Source organism: Symphodus melops (genome assembly GCF_947650265.1).
Source record: "Symphodus melops genome assembly, chromosome: 18".
In the NCBI taxonomy this organism is placed as follows: domain Eukaryota; kingdom Metazoa; phylum Chordata; class Actinopteri; order Labriformes; family Labridae; genus Symphodus; species Symphodus melops.
In genome coordinates, this window is record NC_136708.1 from 855558 (window position 1) to 880784 (window position 25227).

Consider the following 25227-nt stretch of genomic DNA (forward strand, 5'->3'; position numbering starts at 1 on the left):
AGAGTCGAGGTTCAGTTTCAAGACGGTGATCTCATCAGGTAACATCGAACTTCAATAAACTCGTTTCTACATGAATCGATTTCTCTGCACAGAGTTTGTATTTTAGTTGAACACGGACCGACACACTTCAGAGATGTAAAAGCTGTTTGTGTTTATTTATTTTAATGATTGACTCCACAGCCTCAGCTTCAGGTACAGACACCACAGACTCCTGCAGTGTGACTATAATAACTTTACAGATGTGAACTTCTCATGTGTTGATGACTGGAACATGAGATAGACCAGCGTCTGGTTACAGATGTTTTTTGTCTTGTAGCTGTTGTTCCGAGGGTTCGTCTGGGCTTCGTTATCCTGTATTTAGTGGTCATGATCAGCATCACCGTGACGACCTGGAGAAAAGGTGAACAAAGTTTGTGTTACTCTGAAAACGTTCAGCACTTCTGTCTGATTAAATCTCCTCATCAGTCTTCGTTAAGTAAGTCAAACTGAGCGGACGCCGGGTTTCATAAACGGTGCAACGTGCGGCTGGATCAGATGAATGAGATGTGTTCTCAATGTGACTGCATTCTGGATTAATCCCAGTTTAGACAAACTGTGCTCAGCAGCCAATCAAAAGATTTATTCTCCCGTTTTGATTTTATGAAGGATACGTGTTATCCATAGTTACACGGGAAGCCGACCTGATGGTTTGTCAAGAGGCTTAAAACCCGCCTCCTGCTCTCCATCAGGCGTTAGGTTGACTGAAAGGACAAGAACTCGATGCAAAGGGGTCCTGGATCCTGGACCACCCGGACCAGCCGCACGTTTCTCTAATCAGGTGCATTCATTGAGGCTAGGTCAACTATTGTGTAACCTACAGCGTAGAAGTTGGCTATAAAGAGAGGGTGGAGAGGTCCAGGAGAAAATCCTTGCTGGGATGAGCTCAGTCTTTGAGAGGTCGAGTTCATTCATATATTCAGAGACGTCTTTATTTCTTCATATTTACATACAAAAGGGTGAATTAAAATATCTGAGGGTGAAGAGACTCAGAGTCTGTCTTGGTTCATCTGTTTGCTTTAGTCTGATCAATATGTCAAACATTTTTTATCGAATATGAAAAAAGTGTTCTCTGAGCGTCCACAAGGTGGCACTGTTTAGAAGGTTTGACTATAGGCCAACTTTTCATCACTCACTGACACTGAGGAGAAACAAAGTGAGACGTTGTGTAAATGAATCAGCATCGATGTGAGGTCGTAAATGATGTTGAATAAAAACGTCCTCCATCATCTTCTTTGTTTTCGGTCTCTTGCAGCTCGACAGATTGAGAGACGACACGTGAAAGAAAGAGGAAATGAAGTCTGATCCTCCGTCACGCTGAAACAAGAGTGTCACGGCTCAGAGCAAATGTTTCTTCTTCTACGGACTCCAAAGATTTACTGCTGGATCTACAGCTATTATTTTACTTCTTTTTAGGGCCGTCATGAAAAAGCTTACAGTCATTTATCAGTTCTGTGTGCAGCGAATAATATATTCAGTTTGTTCTGACCTGAAACTGCTAATCACACGTTTCTTTAAGAAATCTATTATTTGACCCCAAGTGTTCATTTAGAAATGAATTTATGTCTTCACCTGATAGATAAAAAAGGTCTCTTATATCACTCTATGAACTTTAAAGGTCACATGATCTTCTCCTCTTCAGGTGAAATCAGTGTCCTCGCTCCTCTTCAACATGTGTGTGAAGTGTGTTGTTGTAAATCCACTCTGATCCTGTATTTGATCATGTCTATAAACCCCTCTATTTCAGCCCTGCTCAGAACAGGCTGTTTCTGTGTCTGTAGCTTTAAATATGTAAATGAGCTGTGTCTGACCACGCCCCCTCTCTGGAAGGGCTCGGGTGAACTCGCTGCTTTCTGGCTCCATGTCCTATTGTTTACGGTGAGAAGGCAGACTCAGAGGGCAGAACAAACACCTAGCTGTGGGAGTGTCACCCACCTGGGGGAGGGGCTACTGCCCTTTGTGATGTCATGAAGGGAACATCTCCAAACGGCCTGTTTGAGCAGGCAGAAGATGGAGAGGATGGACTTTTCTCAACATTGGGGGGTTTGTAGACATGTAAGTGAACAACATGGTCGGGTGGATTTTACAGAATATGGGACCTTTAATATCTGTAATTTTCTTTGAACAACCTAAAAAGCAGCTTGAATTCACATTAAAGCCTCGTTACAGTCTCTGGGGAAATTATTCAACATGTGTCGCTAGCAGTTAGCAATCAATGACTTCCTGTCAAGACGTCTTTCTCGGTGGATCGTCTTTGTTTATTGTGTAACGGTTATAAAAGTGAAAACACAAAGGCTGTTTGTGAAACACTTTCAGTCAAGTGTCACCACAGACTGTAGCATGACGTCACCCACCCCCACTCAAGCTAGAGAACGGCGGTCGCCATATTGGAAAAGTTGACTCTACTTCTCTTTACAATAATTTGTAAAACAGGCAAATAGGCGGAGCTGAGGGCGGGGCTTAAACCTCCAGGTAAACTACAAAACCACATTAAACTGTTGATCAATGCAGCCACACCTCTAAATAAGCAAATGAATAAATAACTAGAATAAATGAAAAATCAGCATCTGTCCAGTTTTCTCCAATAAAGAAATGAGCTCTTGAGATCCAGCGTGTTTCTGTGTCAGGCTGTGAACTTGTTTGTTTCTGCTGTGAACTTTAGAACATTTAATGGGAATCCCTGTTTTTGGATTCAGTCTCAAGTGGACACTTGAGGAACTGCAGTTTGTTCTGCACTTCTGTGGTGGAGGTTTCAGCACAAGTTTTACATAAAAAGATCCCTGAACTGACACATTAGATCCTGTAGGTGGTGCTCAAGGGTCTCAGACGCAGCTTGCAGGTGGAAGAGGCCACAAAAAGCAGAAGAAGCTCGTCTGTTCATTCTCGTCTGTTTGATGTTCTTTAATCACATATTCATTTATCAATGTGGAATAATGTGCATTATAAATAAATCCACTTTATGAATGCTTTAGTTTTTCATTTTTCATGACCTGCTCACATCCATCCGAGTGTCTGCAGCTTCAGTCACTGAATGATTTGACTTCACATCACTCAGAAAGAGTGAGAGTCAGTACCTGAGGCAGCTTCTCTGTGAGGAGTGAATCATTAAACATTCAGAGAAGAGGAAACATCAGCGCTAAATAACCACAGAGTGAAACAGACTCTCAGTGTGGGTGTCTGGTGAGAGGAACACACACACACGTTGACACGCAGACGGTCAAGTTCCTGTTCTGTGTGCTCGCTGAGTGACAGTGTGAAGATGAAGCTGATCTTCAGCTGCTGGCTGTTTGTCTTCCTCCTGAGCTCTAACATCACTGCAGGTAAGACTGCCGTGTTTCTCACCCTCACTTTGAACCGTGTGTTGAGATTATTAATTTTCCTGCGTTGAAATAAATCTGACCTGTGACTCAAACTTTAACAAGGATTTAACCTCTGATGTTAGCGCGAGACAGGATACTTCAGGAAGTCCAAACACAGCCTGGATAGATTTAGTGTTAACGTACGTACACGGTAATATTTACATAAATGTGGAATATGTTCTAAAGTGTTATTCTCATAGGCCTGGGTATTAGATATCTGCATTTATACAGGATTAGTGTGTTTATTACTTGAGTAGTTTGAAGATCTCCTTAATAATCCTGCGAGGGGAGATTTCACATCTCACGCTGTGCAGACGAACATGCTGCTCCTGAGCTGGTGGGGGTTCAGTGCCTTGCTCTAGGGCACCTCAGCTGTGCTCAGGAAGTGAACTGGCACCCCTCCAACTACCAGACAGATTTCTAGATTTGGTCCACACGAAGACTTGAACCGACGACCCGCCGTTCCCCAACCCAAGTTTCTACAGACTGAGTGTTTTTTCTACTTTGTGCATCATTTAGAGGTCGTTCAGAGGTCGTTTAGAATAATGGAGCTTAAATGTTGTTGTTATTTGCTCAGGTTTTCAGGGACTTTTGTTTCTCTTATTGGATAGGACAATAGATCAGAGACAGGAAATGTCGGGAGGAGAGAGAGAGGGTGACGTGCAGCAAAGGGAGGACGTTGCATGCTAGCCGCTAATCGCTAACTCACAGCCGCTGTGTCGAGGACGGAAGCTTCTGGGCGCTCCCATTGGCTCCTTTCTTAATGAAGCATGTTTAAACATGCAGCATTTTAAAGCTGATCCTCCTCTGCATGTGAAGTCTGAACCTGGAAACCTGTTAGTGTTCATGTTGATGAAGAGAAAGTCACATGTGATTCTGAAACTGATATCCAGACAGCAGATTTTTGTATCTAATGTTGTGTTTTCTGTTTCAGCAATAATCCATAAAATAGTGGAGCAGAAGACTCAGATCAAGCTGCCTTGTCCTCATCCTGTGAAGGGTAAAGTGACGTGGAGCAGAGAGAAGGATGGAATCAAAACTGACTTATTGACAGCTGACGACAAGGAGATAAAACTCATTTCAGACCCATATAAACGTTACTCTACATTAGCAGACAAGTCACTGATCATTCAGAAAGTTTATACCTCTGACGCTGGAAGATACTTGTGTAACGGTGAAGCGGTTGTGGATCTGACGGTGATCCCATCAGGTAACATCGAACTTCAATAAAAAGAGTTCGTGTTTTAGTTTAACATGGACCGACACACTTCAGAGATTTAAAGGAACTTTCTCACCTTGATGAGTCTTTATTATGGGAGAGTTTAGAACAGTATCCTCTGACTTTATTCTGTGAGACACTTTCACCTCAGCTCACATTAAACCTGTTTGTTCCCTCTTCACAGGAGCCGTCCTTCACGAGGCCTCAGAGGGGACCAGCGTCACTCTGAAGTGTCCTGATGTTTCAGACATTCAAACAAGGTGGAGAAAAGATGGAGACATGCCACAAAGTCGGTTTGTTGTTTTCTCATTGGACGAGACGTTGATTATCTTCAACCTTCAGCCTGCTGACTCTGGACTTTATTACTGCGGTGAAAAACCTGCTGCGTACGTGAACGTGATCAGAGACGCTCCGTCTGACAGAGGTGAGAGGAACACATCATCAGGACACAAGTTAACAGAAGTTATTGAACAAAGTTAGATTCAGGTAATCTACCTGTTCACCTTGTTGTCTCAGATATTTAGAGATATGAGCAGATTCAGACCTCTCATATTTATCCTTTTTAACTTCCCCACACTCCTTTACTCTTTTATTTTTCTCCACATCAGCTTCCTCTTGATCAGACCTCGTATTCTTATATAAAACTGGGATTACAACAAGGCCCGACTGAAACATGACTTTAGAGGCCGATATAGATATCGATGTTCAGCATGAAATAAAATCTGACACCGATGTATCAGCAGATACTGTTCTTAGATCTGTGTTCAATAGACTGATATAGTAATGAAGTATTTTTGTAGGCCAACCCGAAAAAAATGGCGACAGTGGTTCCTACAAAAACTCACCTATGGGATTTTTACATTGTATTTTGGATCATTGCAGAAAATAATCTGTGTCAAACACACGTTTCTGATGCTGTTTAGTTCAGCTGGATGATCTTTACAGATTAACATCATCTATATGAAGTTTGAAGAGTTAATGCAGCCCAGAGAAGTAAAAAGCTAACGTCATGCTACAAGCTAACTACACCGTGGTTGGTTTATTATGACGTCACGACCGTTATGCTTCATCGATCTAATCAGCTGATTTGAATGAGCGAACGATGTGAAGGAGTAGCGGCTCTACTCCGAGCTCCTCACCTTATCTCTAAGGGTGCGCCCAGCCACCCTACAGAGGAAGCCCAGTTCAGCCTCTCACCCATAAAGCTGGGAGGGGCTCTAGCCCCCCGGCGACCCTGAACGGGGAGAAACGTTATAAATAACTGATGGATGACAGTAAAGTAGCTAGTTTCAGACAGTAGCTAGTTTCAAACAGAGAAAGATTTCAATATATTATTTTTAAAAACCTGAAACCCTGAAGGATAAGAGACACTCAGCTGTTTTGTGTTCTTTTGGTCTTTATTTGTGTCTGTGCATGCTGGCTGTAAAAATAACGTCTACATACACATATATATTTATTTCATTTATTAATTCCACACAGAAAAGACGACGACAACAGTAACGTCCTCGGCTGCACCGACCTCCCCCGATGAAGCCTCAGCTTCAGGTACAGACACTGAACCAAAAATGATACGTATTATTATTAAACTGTCCTTTTCAGTCAGCTGGTCCAAGTCGTGAGAAAACTTCATGCTATTTGACAGATCAAAAGACCATCGCTAATTTAACTTCTCACTATCAGCCCACGATCCTCAGAGCAACAGTTTTTATCTGTTTCCTGTGTTATAATTATTTCAACACTGAAGGTAACGAGGCTGAAACCACCAAACCACCAACAACACAAACAGCGTCAACTGTTCCATTAACAACCCGGAAACAAGAGTCCACGAAGAAACCCCAAAAAGACGAGAGTGAGTTTAATTTAATTTTGCTGACTTTCTACATGTCATCAACAAAGAACATTGATGGTAAATGTTTCTTTTATGTTCGTGAGCAGACACAGGAACTCTGGAGACGCCACACTGAAGTCACGTTAGCTAAGTGGAGCGTTAGCTAAGTGGAGCGTTAGCATGGGGCTTCTTGGTGTTCTTCTTGTTTTTAGCATTTGATTACTGCAGTGTACTGATCAAGGCAATACGATAATGATACCATCAAAACACACCCACACATCAAGACACATTGAATAAAAAAGACCATCGCTAATTTCACTTCTCACTATCAGCCCATGGTCCTCAGAGCAACAGTTTTTATCCTGGGTTATAATTATTTAATCACTGAAGGTAACGAGGCTGAAACCACCAAACCACCAACAACACAAACAACAGAGTCAACTGTTCCATTAACAACCTGGAAACAAGAGTCCAAGAAGAAACCCAACAAAGACGAGAGTGAGTTTACCCTGATTTTAATTTTGCTGACTTTCTACATGTCATCAACAAAGAACATTAATATTTATTAAGAGATTATTCAGACATGTTCCTCAAAGTTAGCAGCATCTCAGAAAGCTCTTTCACATCACATATTTGAAGAATAATTAAATAAAAACACAGAATGAGACAGTTTGATGGTAAATGTTTCTTTTATGTTCGTGAGCAGACACAGGAACTCCAGAGACGCCACACTGAACTCACGTTAGCTAAGTGGGGCGTTAGCTAAGTGGAGCGTTAGCTAAGAGGAGCGTTAGCATGGGGCTTCTTGGTGTTCTACTTGTTTTTAGCATTTGATTACTTCAGTGTACCGATCAAGGCAATACGATAATGATACCATCAAAACACACCCACACAGGTTTAGACGTATTCAGCAGTAGAAAAATATTCACAAATATTTTAGATTACGCTGTAATCGAACAAGTAGTTTGTAATGGCTAACACTTAAAGCTAGGTGTTGGAAGTCTGTTACAGGGACGACACTGAAGCTCGGTAGTGTTTTCAGTTACGTACAATCATACCTTTTATCACAATATGCAATGTTTTCTTTTTCCTCATAAATTAAAAGAAAAGACGACAACAACTTCAACGACAACTTTAAGCTTAATAAAAGAGAATTGGCGCTACATCCTCATCCCAGTCCTTGTCGTCATCGCCATCATTACAGTCACCGTCTACTGCAAAAAAAGAAGAGTTAAAAAAACAGGTAAATGACTTCACTTGTTGACACGTCTTTAAATCAAGCAGAATATGAGAAATATATAAATATAATTACACAGGACAGAAGAAGAACAAGTTTGGGCACTGATCAAAAAAAACAAACAAACGGGAAAAGAATCTGGACGAAATTCTGGCGGAGAAGACGGTACTGGTGCTTGATGCTGTTTGCGAGATGCAAAAAGTATGCAACGTTCAATTGGTGACGCTTCCTAGTCCGCTCACTCTCATTGGTAATCTTGACGGAGAGTGATTTGATATGTTTGTAGGTCATAAACAAGAAGGCAGTCAGTCAGCAAGGGAAGAAAAATCCCACAATCACAAATCCACAAAATCCAATCAAAAGTCAAAACCAGGCAAACAAACCACAGCTGGAAAGCAGGAAACACGAGGTATACTCATATATACGAGGGCTGGTGGAAACACAGGGTATATATACAGGTCAGACTGATTGGATATGATACACAGGTGTGTAGGAACAAAAGGCGGGAAACAGAACAATGGCAGGAAGTCAGGATAGAAATCATACACAAGCAGCAGATAGGAAAATAAAACAGGAAGTGAGCATAAAACACAAGAAAGCATGTTGACTAACAGAACATCACAGTTCCATCAGTCCTTTTAATCCATTGTATTCTTCAAGTCTGATTTAAAGTCTGACATCATGTCCACCTTTTTCTTAGCAGGTGAAGACGAAGTTCATGTTTATGATGAAATAAAGGATGGATCGTTTCCGCCAACATATGGTGAGTAAAGTATGTTGTATTTCATAGAGAAAGAAAACACTTCCTGTTTCTGAGATAATCATGAATTGTGTAAATCTGTATAAGCAGCAGTTATGGTCATCAAGTCAGTTCCACTCTCGCTTTGGTTTGAACATCTGCGGTGTAAAAAGAAGCTGTATAAGTTCCTGTCAGCTGGTTCTACGTAATAATGCTTGTTGGTTGTTTTTTTTTAAAGCCAGATTAAACCAAACTGATCCCACGTATTCCATCATCTCCGAGCTTCCTCTGATGTCCAAGACAGCTGGTAAACACTTTGACACTAAGAATGTATTTTAAACCAAATGTTCCCGGCATGATACTGAATATTTTTTGTTGTTTTCTTGCAGACACAATTCAAACAAATGAGTCTCCTTACTCCTGCATCAGTGACGCGCCACCTGGTGGAGGTTTTACAGGTGACTGTTGGCTCCTTTAAATGTGGTCATTATATTTAGATTTCAGGATTTCAGAGACAAAATATCAGAATACTTATTAGGAAATCATTAAATTCTAAATTCCAATAAATGAACCTGCCAAAAAGACGAGACTTCTTTTCCATTTACAGATTTCACAAGGTCGAATGAAAGCTCTTTTACTGAAGAAAGCTGAAACATCCGAGAACGACAAAGACGACGAGACGTCTGCAGTTTGAGTGGAATATTCTTGAGTTGTGAAAAAACCCAACTGATTCTTCAAGAATTAGAACAAAAGTTTTAAACTTGTTTGTTAGTTAAAGTTTGTGCTAACTGAGTATTTCCTCCTATTTGTTTGCCGACTTTGGTTGTAAAGTATTTTTTTTTATATAAAACATAATAAAAAGAACTTGTTTATGAAGTTTAACTGAGTGTGAATAACTTTAACCCCTCCATGGCTCCAGTCCAGTTTTATATATCTGTTCAGAAATGTCCTTGTGTTCGACTCGAGGAGGAATCATCCGTATATTTATCTACGGAGGTGGAAACGCTTCTCTTGGCGTTTCTCCGAGCTGTGTTATAGAGCCAATATTTCCGTTAGCTAGAAAGTTCAATGTGACGTCTGAAGGTGTTTCCTGAGTGATTTGTAAATAAAAACGTTTCTTTTTCACGTCCTATAAGTGCTCATGTTTTTCTTCCTGTACTTGACGTGGACATGCAGTCACCTTGGTAACCACGCACCGTCATCACACTGTGACTCTTACGTGACTGGAGGAAGACTTCTGACCTCAGGTGAACTTTTCACTCTTTGGGTCTTTTTCAAACGGTCCACTACACCCTAGCCCTACCCACTACCCCTCCGTTTGCGCGTCCACGAGGAGGGCCCGCCATATTAAGTCCGTCTCAAACCACTTAGCGGGGAGTGTTCTATTTCATATAGGCTTCGCCCTCTACGGCTATCGCTATTGGGTTTATCCCTCGCGCGCATGCGCAGCACTGAAAGAGTTGTAGTCCACGCCCACCCACGAGGTGGGCCCCCTCCCACAGTCAACCTGTCGGTATATAAACGGCTGGGACCGTGTGTTCTGTTCCCTCTTTTCTTCAGCGAGTAAGTATGCACAAGCACCTGTAAGAGAAACACAAATTAAGCATGTCTACCTCTTCCATCCGTGTGTGTCCAGAGTGTCAGACCGGGTACATCATGCCAGCTGATTCCCACCGTCTTTGTGAGGCCTGCCTTGGGTCGGAGCATGCCAGCCTGGCCTTAACTTCACGGGCAACCTGTAGCAGCTGCCTACGCCTTCCCCGTGATGACCTGCAGCGGAGAGAGCGGAAGCCTTCGCTGTTGCTACGGAGCCGGTGTGGCAGGTGGGGGAATACACAAGGGAACGGGCGATAGACATGCTGGACCATGGAGAGGAGTCTGCGGATTAGAGCACCGTACTCCATCCGTGGGTCAGTGTCAGGGTCTCCCATCCCTCCCCTCTCCCTGTCGGGAGGGCTGGAGGATGCACCAGACACCGTTGCCGCGTCAGATTGCCCAGGCTCCCCTGGGAGTCAGGCTGCGAGCGACTCTCAGCCCCCACCGGTGGTGGGGGGTCTGCTTCAGGAGCTGCCGGGAATCATTAGAACGGCTGCAGCCCGACGGGGCCTCACTGTGCCGGTGGCACGTGAGGTGGAGCCGATCGATGAGATGGCGGGGGATTTTCCGCTTCTCCGGCCGGTCCGGCGGGACCCGGTGTGGCTGCGGTTCCCAGCTCTGATCCCCTATCAGGAGGGGGCAGAGGCAGATCCGAGGCTCTTGAGGGCTCGGTCTCCACCTACACTTCGATCACAAAGGTGGAGGGGTTCACGTACCGTGGGTTCCCTAACCTGCTAACCTTACACGGGAGCTCGCTCCTCATGCAGTGGCGGTCGGGGTTCTGACGTGGCTGACGGACAGGAGGGCGGAGCCTCCTCTGCATGTACGCCCGCTCCCGGAGCATTACTCCGTGTGGCGGCACGTATGTTACCTGGACAGGTGGCTAGACAGACTGCTTCAACGGGGTTACGCCCTGCAGTTTGCGTCTCCCCCTCCACGATTCAGTGGGGTGGTGGAGACGATCATGTCATCCGGGGAGGGGCGCCTGGCTCTTCGGTCAGAGCTGCAGGAGCTCCTGACGAAGGGTGCCATCTCCAGAGTGAAGCGAGAGGAGGAGAGCCGGGGTTATTACTCCCGCTACTTCCTCGTGCGGAAGAAGACAGACGGGATGAGGCCCATCCTCGACCTGTCTCTTTTCAACAAATCGATTGTGGTCAGACCATTTCATATGTTGATAATCGAATGGGTGCTGGAGTGTGTTCACCAGGACGACTGGTTCACGTCCATCGACCTAAAGGACACCTACTTCCATGTCCCCATCCTCCCTCTCTGGACGACCTGTTGTTACTGGCTCGCTCCAGAGAGGAAGCAGCTCTCCAGATGAGGGCGCTCGTGTCCCATCTGTCGAGCTTGGGGTTCATAGTGAACTGGGCGAAAAGCTCCCCCATCCCATCCCGGTCCATAACGTACCTGAGGGTGATGTTGGACTCGGCCGACATGTCAGCGCGGCTCTCCCAGCAGAGGGTGGAGGCGCTGAGAGGATTATTAAGCCGAGTGAAGCCACGCAGCACCGTGACAGCTCTCACTGTCATGCGGCTGCTGCTCCCATGTCGTTATTCCTCTGGGCCTGCTCCACATGAATGTGGCTGCTGCTCCCATGTCGTTATTCCTCTGGGCCTGCTCCACATGAATGTAAATGTAAATGTACTTGAGCTTGTATTCCGACTACTCAAAGCGCTTTTTACACCACAGAGCACACCTACACATTCACACCCATTCACACTGATGGGAGACATGTGGCCCATCCAGTATCTAACCATTCACGCCACATTCATACGCCCCAGACGCAGCAGGGGGAGCAATTTGGGGTTAAGTGTCTTGCCCAAGGACACATCGGACATGTTGCTCGCAGGAGCTGGTGATCGAACCCTCAACCTACCGATTGAGGGGCGACGACTCTACCAACTGAGCCACAGCCGCTACAGATGGCATGAGACTTCTGCAGCGGTGGTTCATCCGTCAACGTATCAATCCCCGGCTGCAGCGGATTCGTCTGCTCCGCGTTCCTGCTGCGCGAGCATGCCGTGTGGTTCCCGTGTCTACACCAGATGACGTCAGGCGAGCCCTGGGAAATCCCTTGGAGAGGGGATGCCCTTTCGCAGGCAGGGGGCGTGCTCACGAGCTGCCCGATCATCGGCCAGCGTCTCTGGGCTTGGCCGCTGAACGGGCACACCTTGTAGGTATGGGGCTGGCTCAGGATGTGGTGCGCACTATTCAAGGCGCCCGGGCTGCCTCCACAACGGCATCTTATGCCGCAAAGTGGGCTGCGTTTCAACGCTGGTGCGACGAGAGAGAACTCGCTGCTACTGCGTGTCCTCTGCCTCAAGTGCTTTCTTTCCTCCAGCTGTTAGTGGATCGAAATCTGGCATTTAGCACTATTAAAACATACACGGCTGCGGTTTCATCATGCCATGAAGGGTTGGGTGACTGCTCATTGTTTGGCCACCCGCTGGTGAAATGGTTTTTGAAAGGGGTACAGAGGCTTTGGCCGGTGGGGCGCAGCCTGGCCCCGCAATGGGACTTGGCGCTGGTGCTGCGCGCACTGGTTGTGGCTCCGTTTGAGCCCTTGGATCAGATTCACCTGCGTTTTCCGTCGGCTAAAACGGTTTTGCTCTTAGCCCTGACGTCAGCAAAACGGGTCAGTGAGTTGTCAGCTCTCTCCGTGGCTCCGTCCTGCCTCAGGATCCGGGAGGACGGCAGTTCGGCTGTGTTACGGCCAAACCCAGCGTTCATGCCAAAAGTCATCACTAGCTGGTTCAAGTCGCGAGTGATCACGCTGGAGGGGTTTTTTCCTCCTCCCCATACATCTGGGGAGCAGGCGACCTCCCACCTGCTGTGCCCAGTGCGCGCTCTGGCATGCTATGTTGCGCGCACGGCTGCCATACGCTGTCCCCAGCAGCTGTTTGTACACTACAGGGCACATTCTGTGGGACAGCCCCTGTCAACACAGCGGCTGTCACACTGGCTGTGTGACGCCATCACACAGGCTTATATCGCCTCAGGAGCTGAGCCTCCGGCGGGCATTTGGTGTTGTTCAGGGACTCCACCAGGGGAGTTGCTTCCTCGGCTGCCCTGCACGGGGGCGTGACGGTGGACGACATCTGCGCTGCAGCTTTGTGGTCCTCTCCGTGCTCCTTTGTGCGTTTTTATCTACGGGATGCCTCCCGTTTCTCAATGTCTCACTCAGTACTCAGCACTCTGTCTGCGTGAGAATGGGATGTTGCATTTTTTCCCCTGATGCTGTCAGGCGAAAAATGGTTATTCTGGGTGTATGTTGTGCTTGTGGTACCTTCCGGACCCAGTGTGGCATTGACTACAACCTGCTTCGCCTCTTACCCAATAGCGATAGCCTTGGAGGGCGAAGTCTATACGAAATAGAACGTTAGTTACGTACTGTAACTCCAGATTCTATGAGTATAGGCGCAGCCCTCTAAGCGGTGGGCCCCACTGACTCCGTGAACGGCTGAAGAAAAGCCCTTTATTGGGGAACAGAACACACGGTCCCAGCCGGGTATATACCGGCAGGTTGACTGTGGGAGGGGGCCCACCTCGTGGGTGGGCGTGGACTACAACTCTTTCAGTGCTGCGCATGCGCGCGAGGGATAAACCCAATAGCGATAGCCTTAGAGGGCTGCGCCTAGACTCATAGAATCTGGAGTTACAGTACGTAACTAACGTTTTTACAGCAGACATGAACATGTTTACAGCCTGCTTCAAAAAAACAAATAGGTGTGATTAGCTCATGTCTCCATCCACACACACTGTACGGGGGGAATGTTTTGATGACTCATCAGTTTTGATTGGATGAAGGATCAGAGTTATTCACAATAAGGCGTGTAGCTGAGCTGATTGACAGGTGGGCGCCGTGTAACGGTTTGTCAGGAGGCTTAAAACCCGCCTCAGCTCTCGGCCTGTCATTAGCTTGACTCAGAGTTAGCCTGAGACAGCATTTCCAGCATGGAGACCGCCATCCATGGGACTCCAGCGCCCCCTGCAGGGACACATGGGGGACTCCAGCATCCCCTGCAGGGACACACGGGGGACGACACTATTAATCTCTGAGGGAAATTCGGGTTGATATCTTGTCAATACAAAGCGTCACACTCCAGTTTACCCACCTTTAAAACAAAAGCACCAGATGGTTTAATGTTTAAAGGGAGTAACTGAAGTTCACAGAGCAGAGAGGTTCATGTTTTCTCCTCTCTCTGGGAGCTCCTGAGCTCTCTTAGGTTCCTCGGGACTGTTGATGAGGATGGCCTGCCCAAACAACCCCCCCCCCACCCATCCCATTTCAAGCCCAGCACAGTTTAGCAGATGGCTGTTCCGTCATGATCCGGGTCTGCTGAAGTTTCCTGCCTGTTAAAAGTTTTGTTAATGTTAACAGACAAACAGTAAGATCCTTTACCTGCTTTTGACAGATAGATAGATAGATAGATAGATAGATAGATAGATAGATAGATAGATAGATAGATAGATAGATAGATAGATAGATAGATAGATAGATAGATAGATAGATAGATAGATAGATAGATAGATAGATAGATAGATAGATACTTTATTGATCCCGAGGGAAATTCAGGCCATCCAGTAGCAGTATACAGACAGGCAGGACACAAGACATCGGTTACAATACACACCCACTGTCCCCCCTCCCCTCTGTATACAATAATCCCCCAAACAAGATTTAGCAGCCCCTATGTGACTAAGAGTAAAGGTTAAACCTGTGCAGTTGGCATTAGCATTAGACTTAAGACTTATATAGCATAATGTACATAACCTGTGAGGAGAGAGAAACATGTGTGCTGGTTAAAAGAGACCAGTAAACAGTTAGAGAGCCTTAGAAAACAAGGGCTGACCTTCTAGAAACTAGTTACATGTGCATGTACAGAGGTGTTGGAGGTAGTGCCAGAGGTGTGAGTACAGTCATTAAACAGTCAATGCAGGGATGCAGCCTGGGCCATTAAAGTGCTCAGCAACATAAAGGAGCAGTGATTAGCATTAAGTGTCCAAAACAAAAAGGTGAAACCAGGAGTGATTAGGGTGATTGTCATTAAAGTACCCAACTATTGAGGAGCAGATTAGCATTAAGTGTCAAAGACAATACAGTGAAACTTGACCTAATTAGGGTGATCATGTCAACCATTACAGATGTAGCATAACACAACAGTAGGATGAAACCAGACATGATTAGGGTGATTATCATTAAAGTGACCAGTGCTCAGTAAGGTGACTATCAATATGCATTAAAGTGTCCAGCAGGGGGCTGACTCTGAGGTCAGCAGTGCAGATGAGGAGTGAGACAAAAAGTGAAAAATGAGTCCAGGGTTCACCGTGTGCTTCTTCCCTGCCGTGACAGTGAAGTGTTGTACAGTCTTATGGCCTATAGGGGGACAAAAGAGTTCTTGAGTCTGTCCGTGGAGCACGACTGTGACAGCAGTCTGTCACTGAACATGCTCCTCTGCCCGGTGAAGGTGCTGTGCAGAGGGTGGTGTGTGTTGTCCATGATGGAGAGCATTTTGTCCAGAGTCCTCCTCTCTACCACTGTCACCAGTGAGTCCAGCTCTGTACCCACCACAGAGCCGGCCCTCCTCACCAGTCTGTCCAGGCGCGCTTTGTAAAGTGTCTCGAGATAACGCCTGTTATGAATTGACGCTATACAAATAAAGATTGATTGATTGATTGATTGATGTTTTTTTGGATGAAGTGTGGATGGCGAGCGTCTGATCGTGCACGATGCAACTCAATATCTGACAGTCTGCTGTTGTTAGGACACAATGTCAGACTCTATGGAGGAAAAAAAGAGGTCGTTGTGGGTGATGACCTCACTCTCACACACACACACACACACACACGTGGGTAAAGGATGCAATGAGGCCCAGAGGTGATAAAAATATAGACTTCCTGTTTTCAGGCTGTAGATCTGAGTTCGTGTGAGACATGAACATTTGAGTCTGAGTGAAGATGAGGATGATGATGAAAATCTTCAGCTGCTTGTCGGTCTTTGTTTTGAGCTGCAACATCGCTGACGGTAAGAAGTTTAATAAAGAAGGAAATAAATGTAATATTTATATTTATATTGAAATTTAAATTGTGTTTTCTGTTTCAGCAATAATCCATAAAATAGTGGAGCTGAAGACTCACATCCATCTGCCTTGTCCTCATCCTGTCCATAAAGTGACGTGGAGCAGAGAGAAGGATGGAATCAAAACTGACTTATTGACAGCTGACGATGACGAGGATACAAAACACATTTCAGACCCACATAAACGTTACTCTACATTAGCAGATAAGTCACTGTTCATTCAGAAAGTTAATACATCCAACACTGGAAGATACTTGTGTAACGATGAAGCAGCTGTGGATCTGACGGTGATCCCATCAGGTAACATCGAACTTCAATAAAATGAGTTAGTATTTTAGTTTAACATGGACCGACACACTTCAGAGATTTAAAGGAACTTTCTCACCTTGATGAGTCTTTATTATGGGAGAGTTTAGAACAGCATCCTCTGACTTTATTCTGTGAGACACTTTCACCTCAGCTCACATTAAACCTGTTTGTTTCCTCTTCACAGGAGCCGTCCTTCACGAGGCCTCAGAGGGGACCAGCGTCACTCTGAAGTGTCCTGATGCTTCAGACATTCAAACATGGTGGAGAAAAGATGGAGACATGCCACAAAGTCGGTTTGTTGTTTCCTCATTGGACGAGACGTTGATTATCTCCAACCTTCAGCCTGCTGACTCTGGACTTTATTACTGCGGTGAAAAACCTGCTGCGTACGTGAACGTGATCAGAGACGCTCCGTCTGACAGAGGTGAGAGGAACACATCATCAGGACACAAGTTAACAGAAGTTATTGAACAAAGTTAGATTCAGGTAATCTACCTGTTCACCTTCTTGTCTCAGATATTTAGAGATATGAGCAGATTCAGACCTCTCAGATTTATCCTTTTTGACTTCCCCACACTCTCTTTCTATGAAGTAGTAAAGCAAACTTTATGATCCTCAGAGCAACAGTTCTTTTCTGTTTCCTGTGTTATAATTATTTTAACACTGAAGGTCACGAGGCTGAAACCACCAAACCACCAACAACAGCGTCAACTGTTCCATTAACAACCCGGAAACAAAAGTCCAAGAAGAAACCCAAAAAACACAAGAGTGAGTTTACCCTGATTCTAACTTTGCTGACTTTCTACATTTAAAAATTCATTAGAAATGTTGATGAAGTTTCATTGAAGAATTCTTACATGACTTTAAAGAGTCGAGGTTCAGTTTCAAGACGGTGATCTCATCAGGTAACATCGAACTTCAATAAACACGTTTCTACATGAATCAATTTCTCTGCACAGAGTTTGTATTTTAGTTGAACACGGACCGACACACTTCAGAGATGTAAAAGCTGTTTGTGTTTATTTATTTTAATGATTAACTCCACACAGAAAAGAAGACAACAGCAGTAACGTCCTCGGCTGCACCGACCTCCGTCGATGGAGCCTCAGCTTCAGGTACAGACACCACAGACTCCTGCAGTGTGACTAAAATAACTTTACAGATGTGAACTTCTCATGTGTGGATGACTGGAACATGAGATAGACCAGCGTCTGGTTACAGATGTTTTTTGTCTTGTAGCTGTTGCTCCGAGGGTTCGTCTGGGCATCGTTATCCTGTATTTAGTGGTCATGATCAGCATCACCGTGACGACCTGGAGAAAAGGTGAACAAAGTTTGTGTTACTCTGAAAACGTTCAGCACTTCTGTCCGATTAAATCTCCTCATCAGTCTTCGTTAAGTAGCTCAAACTGAGCGGACGCAGGGTTTCATAAACGGTGCAACGTGCGGCTGGATCAGATGAATGAGATGTGTTCTCAATGTGATTGTATTCTGGATTAATCCCAGTTTAGACAAACTGTGCTCAGCAGCCAATCAAAAGATTTATTCTCCCGTTTTGATTTTATGAAGGATACGTGTTATCCATAGTTACACGTGAAGCAGACCTGATGGTTTGTCAAGAGGCTTAAAACCCGCCTCCTGCTCTCCATCAGGCGTTAGGTTGACTGAAAGGACAAGAACTCGATGCAAAGGGGTCCTGGATCCTGGCACCACCCGGACCAGCCGCACGTTTCTCTAATCAGGTGCATTCATTGAGGCTAGGTCAACTATTGTGTAACCTACAGCGTAGAAGTTGGCTATAAAGAGAGGGTGGAGAGGTCCAGGAGAAAATCCTTGCTGGGATGAGCTCAGTCTTTGAGAGGTCGAGTTCATTCATCCATTCAGAGACGTCTTTATTTCTTCATATTTACATACAAAAGGGTGAATTAAAATATCTGAGAGTGAAGAGGCTCAGAGTCTGTCTTGGTTCATCTGTTTGCTTTATTCTGATCAATATGTCAAACATTTTTTATCGAATATGAAAAAAGTGTTCTCTGAGCGGCCACAAGGTGGCACTGTTTAGAAGGTTTGACTATAGGCCAACTTTTCATCACTCACTGACACTGAGGAGAAACAAAGTGAGACCTTGTGTAAATGAATCAGCATCGATGTGAGGTCGTAAATGATGTTGAATAAAAACGTCCTCCATCATCTTCTTTGTTTTCGGTCTCTTGCAGCTCGACAGATTGAGAGACGACACGTGAAAGAAAGAGGAAATGAAGTCTGATCCTCCGTCACGCTGAAACAAGAGTGTCACGGCTCAGAGCAAATGTTTCTTCTTCTACGGACTCCAAAGATTTACTGCTGGATCTACAGCTATTATTTTACTTCTTTTTAGGGCCGTCATGAAAAAGCTTATAGTCATTAATCAGTTCTGTGTGCAGCGAATAATATATTCAGTTTGTTCTGACCTGAAACTGCTTATCACAAGTTTCTTTAAGAAATATATTATTTGACCCCAAGTGTTCATTTAGAAATGAATTTATGTCTTTACTAGATAGATAAAAAAGGTCTCTTATGTCACTCTATGAACTTTAAAGGTCACATGATCTCCTCTTCTTCAGGTGAAATCAGTGTCCTCGCTCCTCTTCATCATGTGTGTGAAGTGTGTTGTTGTAAATCCACTCTGATCCTGTGTTTGATCATGTCTATAAACCCCTCTATTTCAGCCCTGCTCAGAACAGGCTGTTTCTGTGTCTGTAGCTTTAAATATGTAAATGAACTGTGTCTGGCCACGCCCCCTCTCTGGAAGGGCTCGGGTGTACTTGCTGCTTTCTGGCTCCATGTCCTATTGTCTACGGTGAGAAGGCAGACTCAGAGGGCAGAACAAACACCTAGCTGTGGGAGGGTCACCCACCTGGGGGAGGGGCTACTGCCCTTTGTGATGTCATGAGGGGAAAATGGTTTCCCTTTTTTCCTTTGGATTTTACAGAATATGGGACCTTTAATATCTGTAATTTTCTTTGAACAACCTAAAAAGCAGCTTGAATTCACATTAAAGCCTCATTACAGTCTCTGAGGAAATAATTCAACATGTGTCGCTAGCAGTTAGCAATCAATGACTTCCTGTCAAGACGTCTTTCTCGGTGGATCGTCTTTGTTTATTGTGTAACGGTTATAAAAGTGAAAACACAAAGGCTGTTTGTGAAACACTTTCAGTCAAGTGTCACCACAGACTGTAGCATGACGTCACCCACCCCCACTCAAGCTAGAGAACGGCGGTCGCCATATTGGAAAAGTTGACTACTTCTCTTTACAATAATTTGGAAAACAGGCAAATAGTCGGAGCTGAGGGCGGGGCTTAAACCTCCAGGTAAACTACAAAACCACATTAAACTGTTGATCAATGCAGCCACACCTCTAAATAAGCAAATGAATAAATAACTAGAATAAATGAAAAATCAGCATCTGTCCAGTTTTCTCCAATAAAGAAATGAGCTCTTGAGATCCAGCGTGTTTCTGTGTCAGGCTGTGAACTTGTTTGTTTCTGCTGTGAACTTTAGAACATTTAATGGGAATCCCTGTTTTTGGATTCAGTCTCAAGTGGACACTTGAGGAACTGCAGTTTGTTCTGCACTTCTGTGGTGGAGGCTTCAGCACAAGTTTTACATAAAAGGTCCCTGAACTGACACATTAGATCCTGTAGGTGGTGCTCAAGGGTCTCAGACGCAGCTTGCAGGTGGAAGAGGCCACAAAAAGCAGAAGAAGCTGTCTGTTCATTCTCGTCTGTTTGATGTTCTTTAATCACATATTCATTCATCAATGTGGAATAATGTGCATTATAAATAAATCCACTTTATGAATGCTTTAGTTTTTCATTTTTCATGACCTGCTCACATCCATCTGAGTGTCTGCAGCTTCAGGCACTGAATGATTTGACTTCACATCACTCAGAAAGAGTGAGAGTCTGTACCTGAGGCAGCTTCTCTAAGAGGAGTGAATCATTAAACATTCAGAGAAGAGGAAACATCAGCGCTAAATAACCACAGAGTGAAACAGACTCTCAGTGTGGGTGTCTGGTGAGAGGAACACACACACACGTTGACACGCAGACGGTCAAGTTCCTGTTCTGTGTGCTCGCTGAGTGACAGTGTGAAGATGAAGCTGATCTTCAGCTGCTGGCTGTTTGTCTTCCTCCTGAGCTCTAACATCACTGCAGGTAAGACTGCCGTGTTTCTCACCCTCACTTTGAACCGTGTGTTGAGATTATTAATTTTCCTGCGTTGAAATAAATCTGACCTGTGACTCAAACTTTAACAAGGATTTAACCTCTGATGTTAGCGTGAGACAGGATACTTCAGGAAGTCCAAACACAGCCTGGATAGATTTAGTGTTAACGTACGTACACGGTAATATTTACATAAATGTGGAATATGTTCTAAAGTGTTATTCTCATAGGCCTGGGTATTAGATATCTGTATTTATACAGGATTAGTGTGTTTATTACTTGAGTAGTTTGAAGATCTCCTTAATAATCCTGCGAGGGGAGATTTTACATCTCACGCTGTGCAGACGAACACGCTGCTCCTGAGCTGGTGGGGGTTCAGTGCCTTGCTCTAGGGCACCTCAGCTGTGCTCAGGAAGTGAACTGGCAACCCTCCAACTACCAGACAGATTTCTAGATTTGGTCCACACCAAGACTTGAACCGACAACCCGCCGTTCCCCAACCCAAGTTTCTACACACTGAGTGGTTTTTCTACTTTGTGCATCATTTAGAGGTCATTCAGAGGTCGATTAGAATAATGAGGCTTAAATGTTGTTGTTATTTGCTCAAGTTTTCAGAGACTTTTGTTTCTCTTATTGGATAGGACAATAGATCAGAGACAGGAAATGAGGAGGAGGAGAGAGAGAGAGAGGGTGACGTGCAGCAAAGGGAGGACGTCGCATGCTAGCCACTAATCGCTAACTCACGGCCGCTGTGTCGAGGACTGAAGCTTCTGGGCGCTCCCATTGGCTCCTCTCTTAATGAAGCATGTTTAAACATCATGCAGCATGTTAAAGCTGATGTGAAGTCTGGACCTGGAAACCTGTTAGTGTTCATGTTGATGAAGAGGAAGTCACATGTGATTCTGAAACTGATATCCAGACAGCAGATATTTGTATCTAATGTTGTGTTTTCTGTTTCAGCAATAATCCATAAAATAGTGGAGCAGAAGACTCAGATCATCCTGCCTTGTCCTCATCCTGTGGATAAAGTGACGTGGAGCAGAGAGAAGGATGGAATCAAAACTGACTTAATGACAGTTGACGGTGACCAGGAGATAAAACACATTTCAGACCCATATAAATATTACTCTATATTAGCAGATAAGTCACTGATCATTCAGAAAGTTTATCACGCCGACGCTGGAAGATTCTTGTGTAACGATGAAGCAGCTGTGGATCTGACGGTGATCCCATCAGGTAACATCGAACTTCAATAAAAAGAGTTAGTATTTTAGTTTAACATGGACCGACACACTTCAGAGATTTAAAGGAACTTTCTCACCTTGATGAGTCTTTATTATGGGAGAGTTTAGAACAGTATCCTCTGACTTTATTCTGTGAGACACTTTCACCTCAGCTCACATTAAACCCGTTTGTTTCCTCTTCACAGGAGCCGTCCTTCACGAGGCCTCAGAGGGGACCAGCGTCACTCTGAAGTGTCCTGATGTTTCAGACATTCAATCATGGTGGAAAAAAGATGCAGACATGTCACAAAGTCGGTTTGTTGTTTCCTCATTGGACGAGACGTTGAATATCTCCAACCTTCAGCCTGCTGACTCTGGACTTTATTACTGCGGTGAAAATCCTGCTGCGTACGTGAACGTGATCAGAGACGCTCCGTCTGACAGAGGTGAGAGGAACACATCATCAGGACACAAGTTAACAGAAGTTATTGAACAAAGTTAGATTCAGGTAATCTACCTGTTCACCTTGTTGTCTCAGATATTTAGAGATATGAGCAGATTCAGACCTCTCATATTTATCCTTTTTGACTTCCCCACACTCTCTTCCTATGAAGTAGAATAATGGTGGACGTGTTGACACATTCCTCCTGTGATGCTGTTAGATATGTTCAGATAGATAGATAGATAGATAGATAGATAGATAGATACTTTATTGATCCCGAGGGAAATTCAAGGCATCCAGTAGCAGTATACAGACAGGCAGGACACAAGACATTAGTTACAATACACACCCGCTGTCCCCCCTCCCCTCTGTATACAAAATCCCCCAAACAAGATTTAGCAGCCCCTATGTGACTAAGAGTAAATATAATTACAAGTTAAACAGGTGCAGTTAGCATTAGCAATTAGACTTAAAACTTATATAGCATAATGTATAACCTGTGAGGAGAGAAAAACATGTGTTGGTTAAAAGAGACCTGTAAACAGTTAAGGAGCCTTAGAAACAAAGTGCTGACCTTCTAGAAACTAGTTACATGTGCATGTACAGAGGTGTTTGAGGTAGTGCCAGAGGTGTGAGTACAGTCGTTAAACAGTCAATGCAGGAATGTAAATTGGCTCACCAACTTAAAGGAGCAGTGATTAGCATTACGTGTCCTAGACAATAAGGTGAAACCAGGAGTGATTAGGGTGATTATCGTTAAGTACCCAACTATTGAGGAGTAGATTAGCATTAAGTGTCAAAGACAATAGAATGAAACTTGACCTAATTAGGGTGATCATGTCAACCATTACAGATGTAGCATAACACAACAGTAGGATGAAACCAGACATGATTAGGGTGATTATCTTTAAAGTGACCTGTGCTCAGTAAGGTGACTATCAATATGCATTAAAGTGTCCAACTGGGGGCTGACTCTGAGGTCAGCAGTGCAGATGAGGAGTGAGAAAAAAGTGAAAAAAGAGTCCAGGGTTCACCGTGCGCTTCTTCCCTGCCGTGACAGTGAAGTGTTGTACAATCTGATGGCCAGGGGGACAAAAGAGTTCTTGAGTCTGTCCGTGGAGCACGACTGTGACAGCAGTCTGTCGCTGAACATGCTCCTCTGCCCGGTGAAGGTGCTGTGCAGAGGGTGGTGTGTGTTGTCCATGATGGAGAGCATTTTGTCCAGAGACCTCCTCTCTGCCACTGTCACCAGTGAGTCCAGCTCTACCAGTCTGTCCAGGCGTGCTGCGTCCCTCTTCTTGCAGCTTCCTCCCCAGCACACCACTGCGTAGAAGAGGACGCTGGACACCACAGACTGGTAGAACATCTGCAGCAGCTTTTTGCAGATGTTGAAGGACCCCAGCCTTCTCAGGAAGTACAGACGGCTCTGTCCCTTCCTGCAGGTAGTGTCCATGTTAGGCGACCAGTCCAGCTTGTCATCCAGCTGCAGCCCCAGATACCCGTAGGTCCTGACCACCTCCACGTCGACCCCGCCGATGGAAACAGGTTCTAGATGTGGTTTGTTCCTTCGGAAGTCCACCACCATCTCCTTGGTCTTGGAGGTGTTTAGCTGCAGATGGTTGTCACTGCACCACGTCACAAAGTCCTCGATCAGGCTCCTGTACTCCTCCTCCTGTCCATCCGTGACACAAGCAACTATCGCAGTGTCGTCCGAGTATTTCTGCATGTGGCAGAGCTCAGAGTTATACTGGAGGTCAGAGGTGTACAGGGTGAACAGGACGGGGGAGAGCACAGTCCCCTGTGGTGCACCGGTGCTGCTGACCACAGTGTCAGATGTGCAGTCCTTCAGTCTGACGTACTGTGGTCTCTCTGTGAGGTAGTCCGTGATCCACCTCACCAGGTGCGAGTCCACCCTCATCTCGGTCAGCTTGTCTCTCAGTAGGGGGGGATAGATGGTGTCGAAAGCGCTTGAGAAATCAAAGAACATGATTCTCATCACGCTGCTCCCTTTGTCCAGATGAGAGTATGCCCTGTGTAGCAGATAGTGGATGGCATCATCCACGCCCACCTTTGCCTGGTATGCAAACTGCAGGGGATCCTGTGCGTGTTGTACCTGGGGTCTGAGGTGTTGGAGCAGCAGCCGTTCGAAGGTCTTCATAACGTGGGATGTCAGAGCGATTGGTCTGAAGTCGCCTGGCTCTCTGGGGTTCTTCTTCTTGGGGACAGGGGTGAGGCACGAGGTCTTCCAGAGCACAGGAACCTTCCCGAGCCGCAGGCTCATGTTGAAGATGTGCTGAAGTGGCTCCCCCAGCTCAGCAGAGCAGGCCTTTAGCATCCTGGGACACACCTTGTCTGGGCCTGCTGCCTTCCTGGGGCGGAGTCTCTTCAGCTCCTTGCTCACCTGGTCTCTGGTGATGGTGGGGGGGAGGGGGGATGGATGGTCACTGGAGGTTGTATCTGTTCTGGTGGAGGTATTGGGGGGGGGGAGGGGGTGTGTAGAGGGGTGCTGGGGGGACAGGCACTGGCTGCAGCGACGGGGTTGTCGAACCTGTTAAAAAACAAGTTGAGCTGGTTTGCTCTCTCAGGGTCCCCGTCTTCTGCGTTGTTGTTTTTCTTTTTGCAGCCTGTGATGGTCTTCATGCCCTCCCAGACCTCTCTCATGTTGTTCTGCTGCAGCTTCTGTTCTACCTTCCTTCTGTACTCCTCCTTTGCCTCTCGGAGTCTGGCCTTGAGTTCCCCCTGCACACGCTTCAGCTCTGCTTGGTCTCCCTCCTTGAATGCCCTTTTCTTCCTGTTAAGGATCTCCTTGACATCGCTGGTAATCCAGGGCTTGTTATTCGGGAAGCAGCGCACAGTTTTAGTGGGAACCACAACGTCCATACAGAAGTTCATGTAGTCAGTTGTGCAGTGTGTGACCCCCTCAATGTCATCACCATGGGTCTCTTGTAGGG

At 45.4% G+C, this 25227-nt stretch overlaps 2 protein-coding genes and 1 long non-coding RNA gene across 4 annotated transcripts in view; all 3 read left to right on the top strand.

Moving 5' to 3' along the window:
* The first annotated feature begins 4531 nt into the window (after nt 1-4531).
* The window catches only part of LOC306838921 (uncharacterized protein), a 29393-nt gene continuing 8697 nt past the window's right edge, over nt 4532-25227 (top strand). Inside the window, exons 1-5 of the mRNA XM_079367342.1 lie at nt 4532-4605; nt 4799-5038; nt 6094-6159; nt 6359-6463; nt 6833-6940. Of these exons, the coding sequence (XP_079223468.1) occupies nt 4894-5038; nt 6094-6159; nt 6359-6463; nt 6833-6940 (424 nt within the window). The 5' untranslated portion in view covers nt 4532-4605; nt 4799-4893. The remainder of the gene's footprint in view (nt 4606-4798; nt 5039-6093; nt 6160-6358; nt 6464-6832; nt 6941-25227) is intronic.
* On the top strand, nt 7250-9243 carry LOC306838924. 2 transcript variants are annotated; one of them, XR_013781137.1, is made up of 5 exons: nt 7250-7685; nt 8380-8442; nt 8657-8725; nt 8808-8876; nt 9026-9243. It is a non-coding gene; the product is annotated as an uncharacterized lncRNA (long non-coding RNA). The 2 variants fall into 2 exon arrangements; XR_013781138.1 differs by lacking the exon at nt 7250-7685 and having other exon boundaries at nt 8283-8442.
* Nucleotides 17014-18293, top strand: LOC306839873 (uncharacterized protein; the record flags this gene model as incomplete). The annotated part of the gene is made up of 4 exons (XM_079368817.1): nt 17014-17173; nt 17455-17520; nt 17645-17728; nt 18057-18293. 4 exons carry the CDS (start codon nt 17014-17016, stop codon nt 18140-18142), a joined length of 396 nt encoding a protein of 131 aa, XP_079224943.1. The 3' UTR covers nt 18143-18293.